The sequence below is a fragment of the Echeneis naucrates genome, chromosome 4, assembly GCF_900963305.1.
Source record: "Echeneis naucrates chromosome 4, fEcheNa1.1, whole genome shotgun sequence".
Lineage (NCBI taxonomy): Eukaryota > Metazoa > Chordata > Actinopteri > Carangiformes > Echeneidae > Echeneis > Echeneis naucrates.
Window position 1 is genome coordinate 6,894,509 of NC_042514.1, and position 17,105 is coordinate 6,911,613.

The 17,105-nt window shown below is 40.3% G+C and overlaps 2 protein-coding genes across 4 annotated transcripts; both read left to right on the forward strand.

Moving 5' to 3' along the window:
- Positions 1-150: 150 nt before the first annotated feature.
- Positions 151-9,403, forward strand: plin3 (perilipin 3). The gene is made up of 8 exons (XM_029499893.1): positions 151-257; positions 3,511-3,600; positions 3,828-4,023; positions 4,276-4,358; positions 4,969-5,200; positions 7,510-7,850; positions 8,171-8,389; positions 8,685-9,403. The coding sequence occupies exons 2-8, from the start codon at positions 3,532-3,534 to the stop codon at positions 8,823-8,825; spliced, it is 1,281 nt and encodes a 426-aa protein (XP_029355753.1). The 5' UTR covers positions 151-257; positions 3,511-3,531; the 3' UTR covers positions 8,826-9,403.
- A 77-nt stretch (positions 9,404-9,480) lies between these two features.
- LOC115041846 (AN1-type zinc finger protein 5) lies at positions 9,481-16,216 on the forward strand. 3 transcript variants are annotated; one of them, XM_029499687.1, is made up of 6 exons: positions 9,481-9,607; positions 10,863-11,062; positions 11,465-11,576; positions 13,354-13,481; positions 13,866-13,970; positions 15,342-16,216. In XM_029499687.1, the coding sequence occupies exons 2-6, from the start codon at positions 10,903-10,905 to the stop codon at positions 15,488-15,490; spliced, it is 654 nt and encodes a 217-aa protein (XP_029355547.1). In that variant the 5' UTR covers positions 9,481-9,607; positions 10,863-10,902; the 3' UTR covers positions 15,491-16,216. The 3 variants fall into 3 exon arrangements, with proteins under 3 accessions (XP_029355547.1, XP_029355548.1, XP_029355546.1); XM_029499688.1 differs by having other exon boundaries at positions 11,483-11,576; XM_029499686.1 differs by lacking the exon at positions 9,481-9,607 and adding an exon at positions 9,638-10,090 and having other exon boundaries at positions 15,342-15,490.
- Positions 16,217-17,105: the final 889 nt, after the last annotated feature.

Sequence of the window (17,105 nt, forward strand, 5' to 3'; positions counted from 1 at the left end):
TCGCTGTTAATCGGTTCGGCATTGAGGTATAACACATTCAGGTCTGTCGTTGAAGTAAGTACACGACAAATTCATACAAACAAGTTAGTGCTGCCTTCACTGACCGCCGCCTGTGCTGGGATTTAATTGGTTTAAAGTTGAGGAGACAATCCCCTCTGTCTGTCTCTCCGCCTCTCAGATCTGCGTGCTGCAGCTTGTCACTGAGCTGGTAAACACAGACGACTTTCTGCTTTCACGACAGGAGCGACAGGCCGCCGGTGAGTTCAGTGTCCGCTTCTTTTTCTTTTGTTTTTCTTGACGCCTTTTGTTTTTCTTTACGTGTTAAAGTTAGGTAAACTAACCCGCCCCTCAAGCTGCGTTCGCCACTTCCCGTCGAGAGCTGAGGAAACTTACTTTACTTACTTACTTACTTGCTGCGTCTGGCCAGAGCAGAAGTTGTGATCAAATTAGGAGGAAACTATTAAAGTGAATTTCGTTACCTGGTTAAGTCCCCCTGTTCCTCTTCTGGGGAGGGGTTAAAGTTCAAACCAACCAACACCTGGAAGAAGTGACGTTAAATAGTGCGCCCTCTACAGAGTCAAACAGCAGCTAAAGTGGGATTTCTGTGGGCTGCTGGGAACCATCCTCTGGAGAGCAGGGTTATCACGCTGAACCCATCCATGCACTTTTGCAGTGATGTCTTATTTTTATTTATTTTTTTCTTCCCAGTTTCTCAAAAACTGGACATCCCGGCCACGGCCAACGCGGAGCATGTTTTATCAGACGTTATGATGTCAAGGCGTTAAAAGTGAAGCAATATCCTGTGTCGACATGAGCTGTGAGCACCTCAGCCGGTGCATGGCATCTTTCCTCTCAGATTGGTTCATTTGAGGCTTTAGGAAATGAAGTATCTAGTGTTTCATAATGGGGAAAAAATGTCATAGATTTGCTCAAGAGATTGTTTTTTATATATATTATCTACTATCCATTTATCCCAGGGCCCCAAGGAGGAGCAGAATCTGACATCACTGATATGGTTCCACATTATTTTTACATAAAACTGAAATATAAAAGGCGTTATCTTTTTAAGAGCGCCTCCAACTTCTCAGGTTAGTGCATTTTTTTCCAGGTTATGTCCACATTAGCATCCTTGATGTGGCTCCTTCAGCCCACCCTCCAGTCATGATCTCTCTTTTGGTTCATTCCGCTGCTGTCCTTCATGCCATGTCATGACAGTTGTCTCAGTAGTTTCCTGGAGGTGCACCAGCATGTCCATAAATATCAAAGGTCACATAGTGTTTCAGCTCCAAAGGGGAGCATTACAGCTTTCTCTGCTCTGAAAGAAGATGATGTAGATGTAAACTGCAACAAATAATCTTATAGTGAAGCTTGAAGAGACCAGATAGTCTTTTTAAAGTGCTCTACTGGGATCACTTGTCAGCGAGATGATAATTTCAGTCTAAAACATCTTGTGTGTTGTGTTGCACAACTGGCTTCCTCATAATATGTACTGCGCCTCAGAAAATTATCTCGGGTTCATGTCACACTCGATATCAGCGAGGATGGTATCAGACTTAACTCGCTTTGTGATAAAGGCAGTCAAGATCCCATCAACTGTCTCAGGGAAAAAAAAAAAAAAGGAGACAAACAAGTTTCTCAACCAAGCTCTTGCAACAAAATGCAGTGCACAACATCACACAGCTCTGAGAAATTAATGAAATCATCCGGGACTGAAGACGTCTTGAAATCGCCAGAGGGTGTTGTATTTGTGATGAGGTCTGAAAGAACGTGTGGAACGAATTAGTATAAAGGTCATCCGTGGTTTGTTGGTTATGAGGTCTGCTTCTCCGTCAGAAGGTCCTCCTATCAGGTGGACGCAGCTTCATTTATGTAAAACATTAACTGCAGAGGGGCAGCAGGTTGCAGGTGGTCGGATATGTTTCTGTGTGTGCTGCTCCTTCACTCCGATCCCTTGGGTCATGTCATTCCATGACTCACCTGCCCTATATACGAGGTCAAGCCCGGCCAAACGCTTGTCAACAGTGCTGCAGTAAAAAACAGGTGGGTCGGAGACCATCTCTTGTCTCTTTGTGCCATCTGGCAGAACACAGACAAATGCTGTCCACATGTTGTGAGCTGCAGAAGGGAACCGGAAAGATCCTCCCTACAAAAGAGTCTTTTCTGTCTGCTAATGCGCCTCCTCATTTCACGCACGTGCTGTCACAATTGAGCCATCTGAAAATGATTTTCCAGATTGATGATAATAGTGGGATTTCGCATGACTTATTTTGAGGTGCTCAATTCCAACATTTCCTTATGCTTGTTTTCTCCACAAATTGAGTCTGACTTGATGACAGCATATACTGATACTGTGTCACTGGCTCACACTCTAATATGAATATTTGATTATCGTCTGTGAGAATAAATTGAATATTTTTGAGATTCGGGCTGTTCTGACAACATCCTTTTGGCACTTGGTAAACCAGGATGGCTGTTCGCTGCTATTTTTGATATTATTCTTCCCCGTGATAGGCTTTATCCTCCAAGGCAAAATGCATTGGACGAGGAAACTTGAGCCTGTGCTAATTCAAAAACGACACAGCTCATGACTTCAAGAAGAATAAAACCTAGATATATAATTAGAACATTGATCGAATAAATTGTGGTTATATTTTAACATTTGCTGTGTTCCACTTAAGGAATTAATATGACATTTAACTTTACTTCATGTATTACAATAGAAGGGTAAGGTTTTTATTTGAAACAGCGTTTCAGTTGAGTTATTCTTTTGGCCTAGTTTTCATTTAAAGGAATATTTTACATTGGTAGAAGTGTGGTACTATTTAATAGCTTTCACTTGAAAAATACATGATAAATGATACTGAGAGGTCCATTCTGTCTGCCTGCCTTTATGTGAACTGGTGGACAATCAATCTCCAGTGGGTACACAGTTCTTTCCATTACTCATGACTTTTCTTTGACTCTGAACCATAATTTCCAACTAGAACATTTTTTTTCTTCATAATTTATCACTTTAATATCCCTCTGTGTTATTCATACAGAAACTTTAATACAAACCATGGATCACCTTGAGGACAGCAGCTCGAGGGTCCTGAACTTATCTGCCCACCAAACTTTGGCTATTTAGCCCTCTTTCTGTGAACAAATTTTAAATTTAGATGCCTTAGACATGTAGTAAAAAAAAAAAATCTGTATTGCACATATATCATCATCCAATATTTTTACTTTGACACAGAAAGTTGAATTGTTTGCTTGGCTTCACCCTTTTGCCCCCTTTTTTTTTAAGTGGAGTTTCTTACTCATTGCATCATCGTGTTGACAAATTAATGTAACATGGCTAAGTTGTCTTTCTGGCCACATGCACTGTCTTACAAGACAGCGATTCATGAGGCATATGAGATAAAGCATATAAGCATTTAAGCAAAGAATATCTGAGAGATGTATTTAATCATGCATGCCAAGCAATGTGAATTGAATCTCATGTTTCTGGCACTTTTTATTCCGTGTCAGATATTGAATCCAGCAGTCACAATGGCAGACAGTGGGAAGACTAATGAGAGTGGAGCTGCAGAGGCAGAAGCAGCTAATGGAGGCCAGCAGGTGAGCAGCACTTTGACCCAAAATGACACAGATGACACCAGAGGCATATTATGAACTCATTTGATGCTTAAAATCTTTCCATTTTGATAAGCTGCTGTGGGGAATTCAGGCAGAACATTTAACCTCTCTACTGAAATGAGCTTTGCTTCTTATAGAGCGAGTACAGCACATCCCAATCTGTATGACTTCACGATGACTGTGATGCTGTTTTTTTCTACTTTTCCAAGAATGTTGTTTCCAGAGTGAGCAACTTGCCCCTGGTCAGTTCAGCTTGTGGGGTGGTTTCCAGTGCCTACACTAGCACCAAAGACAATGTGCCCTTGCTAAAGGGAGTGATGGATGCAGCAGAAAGTGGAGCCCGAACCCTGGGAGCAGCTGCCACCACTGGGTCCAAACCTCTATTGGACATTATAGAACCGCAGCGTAGGTTCTTCCCCCTGTGAAGAATATGATGCAACATATGTGCAATGACAGCATTGAAATGCTCCATAAAAGAATGTCATGTCCACTTGTTACCTCTTGGCTTGAATAGAACATAAGAATGAAAATAAGCTTCTTCTTCTGAGTTTCATAGAAATAATTAAAGCACTTTCCACTGTTTAGTGAACATTAAACAGTTTTGTTTTTTTTTTTATCTTGGGTGCATCGCTCGTCTTTGTGTGTCGTGTGTCTCAGTTGCCACAGCAAACCAGTATGCATTGAAAGGATTGGAAAAGATGGAGGAGAAGCTGCCCATTCTTCACCAACCAGCCGACAAGGTCAGAAGGACACAGAAATAGCGTGGCGAAGTATGTATGTTTTTTTCCAAATGCTCCTTTTTCCTGTGTATTTGGATGAATTGATTTCACCATTAATCACTATTATACTGGCCCTTTCTTACAGCTTGTTGCCACTTGCACATTTTGGTATCACAGTGCAGCTCTGGTCATTAAGCAGCTTTCTAAATCAGGGCAGCAGTTGATTTACATTGTAGGGTAACCATAGCAACAATGTTTACACTTTACAATAAAAGTGAATACTTATTGCTATCCCTGAATAAAAATAATTCATCCATGGGTTACATTGCAGACAAACAACCTTTGAAAATACACATGATTTCATCACAGTCGCTCTCCTATTCCTTTGATACAGTTTATGGCTAGAGTTATATACTAGCCAGACAATACACTGCTAAAAAAGAAAACTTTACTTCTCATACTGATACACCCTTTATATTTTCACTCAATCTGACAACTGCTCCTTGTAGACCAGTGGTTTCAAATGTCATATATCAGAGCTGTAGATGGGAAAGGAGCTGTGTTGCCACAATACATAATAGCCGCCATTAGTCACCAAGACTGTCACATAACCTGCTCTTTTGTTTTTCAGGTGGTGTCGGACGCAGTCGGAATGGTGTACCAGTCTGTGGCCGGCACCAAAGATGCTGTAGTGGGAGCTGTGATGGGTGGTGTCGAGCTGACCAGGGCAGCATTGAGCGGAGGCATCAGCACTGTCATGGGCACCAAGATGGGCCAGATGGTCAGCAGTGGGATGGGCCTGGCCCTCAGCCGATCCGAGAACTGGGTTGATCAGAACCTACCACTCACGGACAGGGAGCTAGGTCAGTAGTATCATAAATGTGGAAAACAAAATTATCCCCTAAAAGCCCAGGGAGGTGATAAATCCATGTCTCCTGTTGAGGTATGGACAGGTGTTGTTTTGACAGTCGCCTCAAATGAAGCTGAAACAAGGCTCAATTTATTAATTGAGTTGGGCTGATGAGTGGCCAGATATTCAAGATTTTATCAGAGATGATCATAAACAAACACGTTATCCTATGCTACTAATTAAAACAGAGCTGTTTCACTTCTATAATAAACAAAAGTGTTATTGGCCACAAAGTACTGTCAAATGAAATTTAGTTGTTTTAGAATGATATTCTGTGTTACTCTAGGTTTTCGTTTGTGGTTAAGTTTTTCATCGCACAAACAAAAGTGTTTGTGTTATGTTGTTCCTTCAACCTCAAGGATTTGTTGTGTGCACCATTTTTCATGAGGGCTTTTTCACATTTGCTCATGTAAATAGTATTTAGTCCCACGTTGTCAAAGGAAAAGTACATAACAGTGGTGCTCCATCAATTTTCAACTACATGTTCGAGGAGCATATAAAATTTCAGCAATCCTCTTTATATCACTTATATCACTCTAGTGCATTTTCATATATATATATATATATATATATATATATATATATATATATATAGAGAGAGAGAGAGAGAGAGAGAGAGAGAGAGAGAGAGAGAGAGAGAGAGAGAGAGAGAAAAACCACTCAAAGTGTGTTTGGCAATCTGTTGTTTACTTGATTTATTCCATCATTAATGTATGAGAGCTTTCATCCTATTGAGTTGTTCCAATACTGATACTTGTATGAGCGATGCCTCCAATACTGCCTAAATAACAGTTTTGGGTACTGGCAACTGTGTGGTATGTAAATGCACTCATCTGGTATAATTTATTAATATTATTATCATCAATTCACTTAAAAGTTTCCCATTCAGATAAAATGGTGGCTTTCCAGGAAATCACTTCTTTTTCACTCTTTACATAGAAATTTGCTCCATCAGCAGCTATGTTTTCAGAGTGACAGATCAAACTCATTTCACATGACAAGTATAATGTTTTGCTATAATCAAAATGTCCATGCCTTTTTGGCAATGTCTTATTATACTGGAAAGGCTTTAATTCCATGCGGTCAGTTTCGATAACGAATAGAGAAAGTCCTGAGCATTCATGCATGTATTCATATCATAGTCATATAGGGTCAGTAGGATGCTGCTGTTAAAATGTTTAAGCCAAAGGTTAAGTTCACAGAAATGACAAATACATGATTTCAGGTATTGGAATCAGCATCAGGAGAATGAAAATGGCAGTGGTACAGCTCTCTTTACCATTCGCTGAGCGAGTCAGTTGGCAACGCTCAGTCTTTTTATCATTGATCTATAGATGAAACAGCAAATTTTATGAGACCGTCCAGATTAATTAACATTATAAAGGCAAGACAAGGTGATGGGGGTGGTTACGATGAAAGTGTTCTATTGTACAACAGTTGCTGGATCCGACAGCATCAATGGCTGGTGCTATTCATAGAGAGGGAGGCAGGGCATTCCAATGAACTTGCCTTCTGTTAACTTGGCCCATGAAGCACCTACAGTTTCCAACACTCACAGCTTTGACACCTGCTCCTGTGATGTCATGTTACGATGACAGCCGACCATACTCCACTGTACCAGTAACCATCCCGCTTTTTGATTTATGGATATGAGAGGGATTAACCTGCAGCAGTAATCAGTGACAGCAGTGAAGCGCCATAATGGTTGTACTCAGCAGATTTTGGATTTGTTCAAAGGTTATTGTAGCAAAGGCCAAAAGACCCGACAAAGAAGCTTTTAACCCAGACATCGGGAGACAGTGTTATGCTGCAAGCCTCTTAGTTTCCACAGACGATGACTGGAGAGAGTGAAGTGACTCTCCGCTCTTTTTGTCTCTCTTGGGCACATGTACTTTTAACCCTGTCAAAGTCAAGTAGTCTGACTTGGAACAGATGTACCAGCTGGCACAGAAGCAGGCATCCAATTGAGCCTCAATCCATCAGTCCGAACATGCTCACTTACTCGTGCCACACAGAATGTACCATGCGTACAATAAGTTTTGTTAGTTTATCCAATCACAAGTTCAAACTAAGAAAAATCAAGAGATCTCACAGATGGTTGTGAGCGTATCTCTTGTAAAAGTTGGCAAATATAACATACAGTGCTATATATACTGCTATACTGGTGTGCTCACAGCTGAAGCCATTTTCAAAAATATGATTGATTGATTGAGTGATTATTTATATTGAGTGATTATTATAACATAACATTTTGTCTTTCAGCTGCGATAGCCGAACCTGTCACTGGTGAGATGACTACCCCATCAGACAGCCCCAGTTACTTTGTTCGCTTGGGGAAACTTTCTGCCAAGGTCCAGGAACGAGCTCTAGAGCAGTCGTTAGTTCGTGCAAGACATGCCAGGGATACTAGCTATGCTGCAGTGGCTCAGATTACCAGTACTCTGGACCTGCTAGAGAGTGCCCGGTCCAGCCTGGGTGCTGCCACCAACCAGATAGGAGGAGCCCCAGAACAGCTACTGCAGCGCTGGAAAGAGTGGAAGGAGAAGCAGGCTGGAGCTGGACAGACTGAGTCAGAGCCAGAGGGGACCAAAAATGAATCAGAGGTCAGGGTCGATGCAATTGGGAACTGAACAAATGTTTTCTAACTAGATTATCTGTGTATTTTAACAGATTCACAGGACGTGTATTGTACACATATACCATAAAATGACTTGGAATACTATTTGAACAAAATACTATATTTTTTGAATTTCTTTGAAAAGGAAAGAAATAACACAAGGATCTTTCATTTTGGAGGCTGCCATTTTATTGCAGTTCCCCTGATGAATAATGCAGGATTGCAGTAATTCACCATCATTCAAAAGTTAATTAATACACCAGTATTCATTATTTTAGATGACCTATTTCCATTTAACACCCACAGAAAATGGAATGGTGGACCCTTACCATGGTGCGTGATCTGAGCGACCAGCTCCGGTCAGCATGCTCAAATGTGGTCTCGAGTGCTCAGGGTCTGCCAGGTGCAGTCCAGGAACAGCTGACCAGAGCAAGGACATCAGCTGAGGACCTGCACTCCTCTCTGGGAAACACCAGAACCCTCACACCCCCCCTTCTGGAGCGGAGCCGGCACCACCTGGCTCAAGTACTAATTGTATTATATTGTCTCTAGCACAGTGTTTCATTTTGCTGTATCAGCTTGATTAAATATAGTTTGGTATTGAGGTTTCAGTGATGTTTCAATGATGTTCAAGATATTAAACTGGGACAATCAACCTTCTGTTGTATTTATTTATGTGCAGCTAAACCTTCAATATTTACCATCCACAAAGATGGGAAGATATAAAGATTAGTGTATTTTTAAGGCAAATATTTGTTTTGGTTACATAGATGGTTATGAAACTGTTAGACACGTAATACTCATATGTGTTTGCCCCCAGGTTCAACAGTCTCTGGATGGTGTCATGGAGTATCTGCTGAACAACACACCTCTCAACTGGCTGATTGGACCATTTGCCCCTCAGATTACTGAAAAGCCTGAGAAAGCTGTGCCAACAAAGCAGGATAGTCCAAACAACTAGATTTCAAGCTGTTTTTGCGTGCCTTTTTTAATCAAGGTTGATATGCACTCTAGATGGGCCATTTTAAATTGCACTCATATCTATTTGCTTTAGGGAAAAATGCCTTTGACAGATTTGATCAATGTCGCTTTCATTACTCACTATTCACCAACACTACATTCATGATAATGTTAGCAGAGTTTAATCATTACTCTATGCCTTGAGCTGTGGCCTTAGAGAATTTATACATTTCTGCACTTTATCGATATGCATGCTGTATTCTACACATATTCAACATAAACCTTTTATCAGTGTCAATAAAAAAAAGACAATAATATCAAGAGTATTGGTAGATCACATTTAGGTCCCTCCCCTTTCTTTTTTTTTTCTTTTTTTATTATTGCCAAAGTTAAACTCCTCATAGAGGACACACACATGCATCTTCGTTATAAACAATGCATCTAATTAGATTTTAGACCTACAGTTTTAATTTCAGTGTTTTTTGCCTGTGATGCTTGAAGTGTATAATGGAAGCAACTGATGAAATACCGATGGTATGTGATATGTCAATAAATGCGCCGTTGGTGTGTGACTCTTAAGTTGTGGTGATTTTGTGTGTGTGTGTGTGTATTTTGGGATGTGCTCGCTTCAGTGTGAATAGATGCTGGGGGTGACGTCATGCTCGTTGTTCCGAATGTCGGGAGCTAGCGCTGGGTAGGAGGCCGCGCGCTCTGCTGGGCAACGCAACTTGTTCCGATCTGAAGCCAAAGGTCGTCGACAGTCCCCGGTACCTTACATTTCAGGTACTGTCCCCCCCCCACCGGGACCACCGACAGACACTGCCGCCGTGGTGCGACCGATTTTAAATTCAGCTCGGACGCTGTCTCGAAGCGCTCCGGTTTCTTTTTTTTTTTCTGTGTGTATATGTGTGTGTATGTGTGTGCGTGTGTTTTCTGGAGGGGGGCTGGCTGGTTGGTTAGCTATGCTAACAGCTAGGCTAACGTTAGCCTGCTAACACCAGCGTTTATTCGATTTAAAACGCCCGATATGTTTACACTTCGTTGCTATGGGTGATGTAGGGTTTTTAATTCCCTTGGTTCACACCTTGACGAAAGGCTACTGAGCGAATTTTGACTTTCTTTTTCTTTTGCGTTGGTATGCAGTGTCGGGCAAACAAAAACGTCCAGCGAGGCTGTTTGCTAATGTTACAGTATTTGCTCTGAGCTGTGTAAGCTATAGGACGCCGATTGTTTTCTGCTGCGGACAAACTCAGGGGACAGTCAGCTGTAAGTTGTTCAGCCGGATTGTGAGCCATGTAGTGTTACCGTGTGCCATGTCAGCGTTTCATTTGATGGCACTGCTGAAGTTTTTTTTTTTTTTTTTTGTGAGGACATGTCTTAGCTAATGTTCCTGTTTTGATAACTTTGTACTGACCAAAGCATCTTCCTGTGCGGCGGAAGAAAGCTGCGTCGGTTCGTTTTTCGTAAACTCTAACTTTATTTCTTTCTTTAAGTTGTGTACGACATCCTGCATATGTAGTTTTCATAGCAGTACATCTATTTTTTTTCACGAATCCATAGCTTGATAAAGCATTTGCCCAATGCTACAGGACGAGTATTATATCATTAAGACTGACTTACTGTATTGATTTGATGTCACGTTTTGCCATTAATGTCAGATATTCTTTTTGTCTTCTATGTTTGTTGGGCTGTATTTCAGTTGAGGTTGACAAAGCCCAATGCTGTCTTTTTTTTTTTTCTTTTTTTTTTTTTTGTGGCAGCACTGGACTTTGCCATTATCTTGTCACAATCTCGTTTGGATTCACTTTTTGTTGATGTGAAAACGCTATGATCCCACTTGACAACCTTTTATTTGCAGCTACAATTCGCTGGTCATAACCTGTAGCTCACAAAGAAATCACATTTTTTGCTCCAACTGTACTCTCATGCTCCAATGCCAGTCTCCAAGCTCTTTTAGCTAAAAAGTAATTTAAAAAAAAATGTGATCAAAAAGGGACTGTTAATTTTTTTTCTCTAACTTCTGCAACCCCGTTTTCAGGACTATCCTCTCCCACTCCCCTTACCCCCTCTGTCAAAGCATGGCTCAGGAGACCAATCAGACGCAGGTGCCAATGCTTTGCACTATGGGATGCGGTTTCTATGGTAACCCCCGCACCAACGGCATGTGCTCGGTCTGCTACAAGGAACACCTGCAGAGACAACAGGGAGGGGGGCGATCCAGCCCCCCGGGAGAGAAAGGTAGGAAGATAGGAGACATGACCTACTAAAAGGAGGGGGGAAGCTGAATATAGGTCTGAAAAGTCAAGGGGGAAAAAAAAAAGAAGAGAAAAGAACCTGGAACAGGGGGTTTGCTCAAAAACCGTACAGGGGGAGGAGGGGTTGGGTGCTTGAATTTGCTAAAAGGGGTTGGAGAACAGAGGTAGCAGTAGCTGCCTAGTCGATGGCATCAGAAAGCAAGAGAGTGACATCTCCATCTGTTGTTTCACATTAATTCAAAACACCTTTATCATGGTAGACAGACAGACAATGAGTGGAATACAATGCGATACTTCACATTAAGTTCAGGGCCAAACCAACAGTTTGTGTGTTCCTGTGAGCAGAATGTCTTTTTTTTTTTTTTTTCCCTTCCCCCTTACACAGCTGCTACATCACCTGCAGGATCACCAGGTTCAGCTGGTGTGACTGTGGAGAGCACAACCTCAGAGCCAAGTATAGAGGATGCTGGCACCCCACCTGAGGAACAAACTACCAGGTATGTTCACTGGTCGACAAGATAATTGCTGCTCCTTGTACTGTTGTACTAATTGTTGGAACACTAAAGCATTGTGAGTCCATTTTAATTTTGATGTCTCTCAATGAGTAAAATAATCAATACATTTTCATTGCTCTTAGTGAAATGCGAAGAAGCTGATCAGACTAAATAAAATGAAATTATGGCCTTACTTTGTACATGATGTTTCGCCATATCAGACATTTGATTAAACTGTTAAGCAAATGATGCCTAATGGACTAAATAATGAGTAGTTCAGTTAATCACAAGCTCCAGCACATTTTGTTCTAATGTGTTCTCATTAGTCCCTTCCAATTAATACTAGTACAACAGCCTCCCTGTCCAGAATTCAGAGTTAGCAAGGTAATTTGTGCACATATTTACTTCTCACTTGTCAACATACAACAGCACAGGATTCATGACTGTTTATTTCACTACTTAAATATTAATCTGAGACTTTCAGAAAGGGTTTCTATTATTATTTATTGCCAGCTTATAAACAGTAGTGAGCTACCCAGCTTCATTTTGCACAGGAGCTGCAGAAAGGCCTTAACCTGAGATATTTGCATGCATTAGAATTTCTGTCAGCGAAGCACGATACAAGGCCAGAGCCAACCTCTATATATTTTAGAGCATATTTGTAATGTTACCTTTTTAAATTTAAATTTCCTATATTGTCATTTACTTGTTTGTTTTGTTTTTTTTTTTTTGGGATATTAAATGCAACAAGTAACACCATCTTGCTCAAAGTTTACACTGAAAGAAAGCTGATCATTAAGTGATTGTGGTTTTAAAAATTGCTTCAGGGATAGGGTTGAATAACTTTTGCAGGCCTAAATAATTTTTTTGTAATTAGGCATTTTATTAGTTCCCTTGTATGATTTGCTTTGGCTATTCCAATAAATAATTATTTTTGTGTCATAAAATAGACTTTGTACCATAATGAAGAACGTGAGCTGTATGAAACAAGTATGTAAAGATGTTTTGGAACTCTGAGGCTCTTTCATCTGCTTAAAAGTATATTTTTCTAACATTATATAACCCAACAGTAGATTTTATTATGTATGTATCTGTCATTTGCTTGAAATCAGAAAAATATTCAGAGCCAAAAATTCACCAAAAAATTGTGAACCAGGTACTTCAGACATACAGTATTACAAGAAAGAAATTTGATAAGATTTTACATCTGAAAGTAAATGCACTGCAGTGTAATATTACACCCTTGTCAAAATTTCAGAGTTTCTTGAAAAACACTAATGACGCACATTATAATGCACCCATTTGTAATGTTTTTTTTATTTCCAGAAAGTCTTCAAAGAAGTTCAGTAAAAGTTTTGTTTTGTGGTAAAAATTTTAGTGGGGATTTGCACCCAATATGTATTGTGTGCAACATGGATAAATATGACTGTACAGTTTGTGTTGGCTGTTTCTGTTTGTGGTTGCTCTGCTTTTTCAAATTGATTGTGATAGCTCCAAAGCATCTCTCAGAGTGGTTTATGGCAAGGGTACTGAAGCAGCGCCAAGACATTAGTAGTCAGTCATCAGACAAAATGACTGGATTAGCTACGATAACAGAATAAAACAAGAACAAAACAAAAATAATATTTGTTGTATTTGTGATAGTCCTTCAAGAGCTTATAAACTGTGAAATTATTGTACATCACTAACATTTGAAAGTAAACAAAAGTTTTGAGTTGGAGAAAATGTTTTCATATATCTATAATGTTTTTGTGTTTCGTTTTGTTTTGTGTGATATCAGTCCTAGTTCTCCCAGCCCAGTAACTCAACAGATGACCGCTATGAGCATTTCCCAGGATTTAGGAGCTGTAGACTCTGATCGAGCAGAAGCTGAGGAAGGAGAAGAGGAGGGTACTTCCAAAAGCACAGGTAAACATTACAGAAAGTGGAGGTCCTTTTCCAAACTTCACTATGAAACATCACATGAACTGAGTCACTCTCAGAAATGGAGGTCAGTCCCTATTTTTGAGAAAGGGTGTCAGGTCAATTGGCAAAAGAACTACCTTTGACCAAAAGTGTTGTCCTGGAACCTATATAACGCTATTCATTCCCAATATTAGTGTTAGATTTGGAGAATTCGTCTATTCTTACAAATTCAAACACCCTAAACACTTAAAACATTTAACTACTAGTTAACTAGTTTTTTTAATTTATTTCTTCAGATATTTAGATCCATGTATTGTTGTTATATTAGGTATATGATGGATTCATTTTGTGACCATTGTACTGCTTTGCTCTTTTTTTCCCCACCAGAGCCAGCGGGGGAAGCAGCACAGGCTTCTGATGGTGACCAAACTCCTGATAAAAACAAGAAAAAGAACCGCTGCTTTTCGTGCCGGAAGAAAGTGGGTCTTACCGGTAAGGAAGAGAGCAATTTCACTGAGCACATATGTGCTGAACAAAGAGTTCTTCTTTGCTATGGGTATTGTTAAAAGTTTTATAGGTTATGAGGCTCGCTTGCTGAGACTTTAAGATCAAATTATGAGGAGTTTGTTTACCATACTAGGAATACTGTTTTTGATGAGCTCTTTTGCCTAATGATGTCCAAATTGTTATGTGGAATTGTGCCACATAAGTATTGAAATTGACCTTTATTCGTTTGAAATTCACAGCACATGTGAATTTAAGGCAAGCGTTTCCTTTTCAAAACAAAAATACTACTAATGAACCAGCTTGTCTTGTCTGAAAAGGGCACATTTGAGGAGTAAGTTATTGGTAAGTGAATAGTAAGTGAACTGTTTCAAGATGATTTGGTTCAGAGAAAGAACTTCCTGTTTACTGGCTTTAAACATTGAGCCTGGTGTCAAAAGCTGGTGATAGTGCTCCTATTTAAAAAAAATAAATAAATAAATCTAGATGTTAATGCATATCACAGTTGTTGTTAGAACAGTCAGCTAATGGCACAAATGCCATAATTGTGGCCTTGTGAAGAAAAAACTCAAGAGCACTTGAAGTGAATCTCTTCAGACATTCACTTGTTTTTACCCATAACTGGAGAATTCACACAGCAATAATGACAGTTTTGCCCAACAGTTGATATGACTCTTAGTCAAAAGATCTGACCTGAAACTAGTGTTAGGCTGTAATTCTAGCTTTAGTAGTCGTGTATTTCTTGAAATGCTTTCATTTTTACTTTAGTAAGCACCTGTCAGTAAACTAAAACTAACAGACTGCGTGTTACTGATCTCCAAGACATAGTTATAGATAACTTGAACCCTACTTTAACATTGGATGTCTGTAACCTACGTATCCAAGATGTCACTACAGTCCAAAGTTTGTGTAATTCTTTTTCCACACCCAGCTATTCTGGTGTAGAGAGCAACATACTGCAGGTTAGTGGTGCATTTTACAGCCCGGCCTCTGCTTCTTTGCCAAACAGTATTGCCTCACACGAGCCTCTGGGATTCTTTTTAATGTCAAATAGAATTATTTGTATATGGAACTGATAATGGCGGTACCTTCAGGGCCTAGTCAAACTCAGGCTGAGCACACTGTTGCAGCATTACCCAGTTTCACACTTTTTGATGAGTGTTATGCATTTTTAGAGAAACTTGTATGCTCATTTCAAAAGCTATAGCGAAAATATTCCCAAACTATGATGCTTGGCCTTACTGGCTATGTTAAACTTGCAGAGGTCTTCTATACAATCATTAATGTGAAATCTCTCAATGATCTTTATCACAAATTGTTTTGTGTTAGACTGAACCTGTTTGATTCTCTTTACTAAAGGTTTTGACTGTCGCTGCGGCAACCTGTTCTGTGCCATTCACCGTTATTCTGACAAACACGACTGCCCCTATGATTACCGGAGTGCAGCTGCTGCCCGCATACGCAAGGAGAACCCTATTGTGGTGGCTGAGAAAATTCAGAAGTTATGAGGACTGAATGCAAACAAGTCACTCTGACTTTGTGAATTTGAACAATGGCGACTTGGATGACAACACCTGATATCATGGCTTCATTTGTTCATGCTAGTCTAAGATGGGCAGGGTTGGGTGGTGAGGTCGCAGCCTCTGTCCAGACACTTCCTGTAATAGCATCTCCCTCTCTCTCCACTAGTGACTGCGGCTGAACCTGAGTGTTTCTGTGTGTGTGAGTGTGTGTTTGTTTGTATGAAAGTGCGTGTGCACATTTGCTTAAGAGTCGGGGAGAGAGCCAAAGGGTCTTGGTGTGGACATTAGTGTTGTGGGGAGGGAAGTTTATGATTTGACCCCTTTTTTGTTTCTCGATTTGGGGGATTAGTTTTATACAATCCCTGCAAGGTAGTTGAAATGAGACAGGGGTAAGCTTTTAAGGAATGTCTTGCAACCTGGAAAACAACACAGATCAATATAGAGGGTCAAGAGCGCTGGAAAAAAACCTAACTGTGTTATTTTGTTTATCAGCAAGACCTTTTAAGGGCTTTGGATTATAATTTTTTCTCCCAGACTGAAAATGATGTCAACTTCTTGTCAAATTGGCATTTTTTTTCCCCATCTCCTCCTCCTTTGTTCTATGGATCACCCAAGGTTGAACTCCCAAGTCTCAGCATTTTCCAGAATTGTTTCTCTTTGATATAATGACTTATCACTTACTGATATTGAGTGCATGAACAGTTGTTGGAGGGGAGGGTGGGGTAGGGTAGGGTAGGGTGGGGCGGGGCGGGGCGGGGCAGGGCAGGGCAGGGCAGGGGAAACTGAGAACCTTGACTTAACTGAGTGATTGAATTCTGTGTTTTATTTTTATTATATTTTTTCTTTCTGTTTTAATGAGCGTATGACATCAGAAGATCTATATTAATATATTGTAGTTAGCTTGAATTGTGTGATTGCATTCTATTTATTTTTTATTGTTTGGTTGGTCTGTGCTGGAGGATTGGCAGCATGTGTCAGCAAATCAGACAGATTTGCACTTAACCTTTGCAATTATATTTAAGTAATCCCATCTTGATGATATAACCATTGAAGAAAAAAAAACTCACAAGCTCTGACATGATGGAGTAGAGTCCAGTAAAGCTGTTACAGTTAAGATTTGTGCAGTAAAATGTCCATTATTTTGGATTTAGAAACAAAGCACAACAAAGTGTGTCAACTGCAGAGCACAAGATGTGTTATGCCTACTCAGTTTTGTTCAGCATGTGGGTCATTTGCAGTTTATATTTGATCTGAGTAAGAGTCTCACAGAGGAAATTGCCTTCTTGTTCAGGGCAGCGAGGTCTCCTTGAATTCTCTTTTCTGTTTGTTGGAGTCAGAGTGGTAGCTCCATGTTTCACAAACCACCAGCAGACCACTGACACATGCCGAATGAAAACTGACTAAGGTCACAGTTAACTCTACACATTGACACACCTGCTCAGCTAACGTAAAGATTGCTGCATTGCTGCAAAATTGTGTGCCGTGCTTCTCAATGTGCTCAGATCCAGACCAATCCTTACTAAGGAGGCCGCTTCTAGCAAGCTTCTTGTAGGGAGATCTATCCTACATGCATGTGTGCAGACAAATATAAAAGTTACTG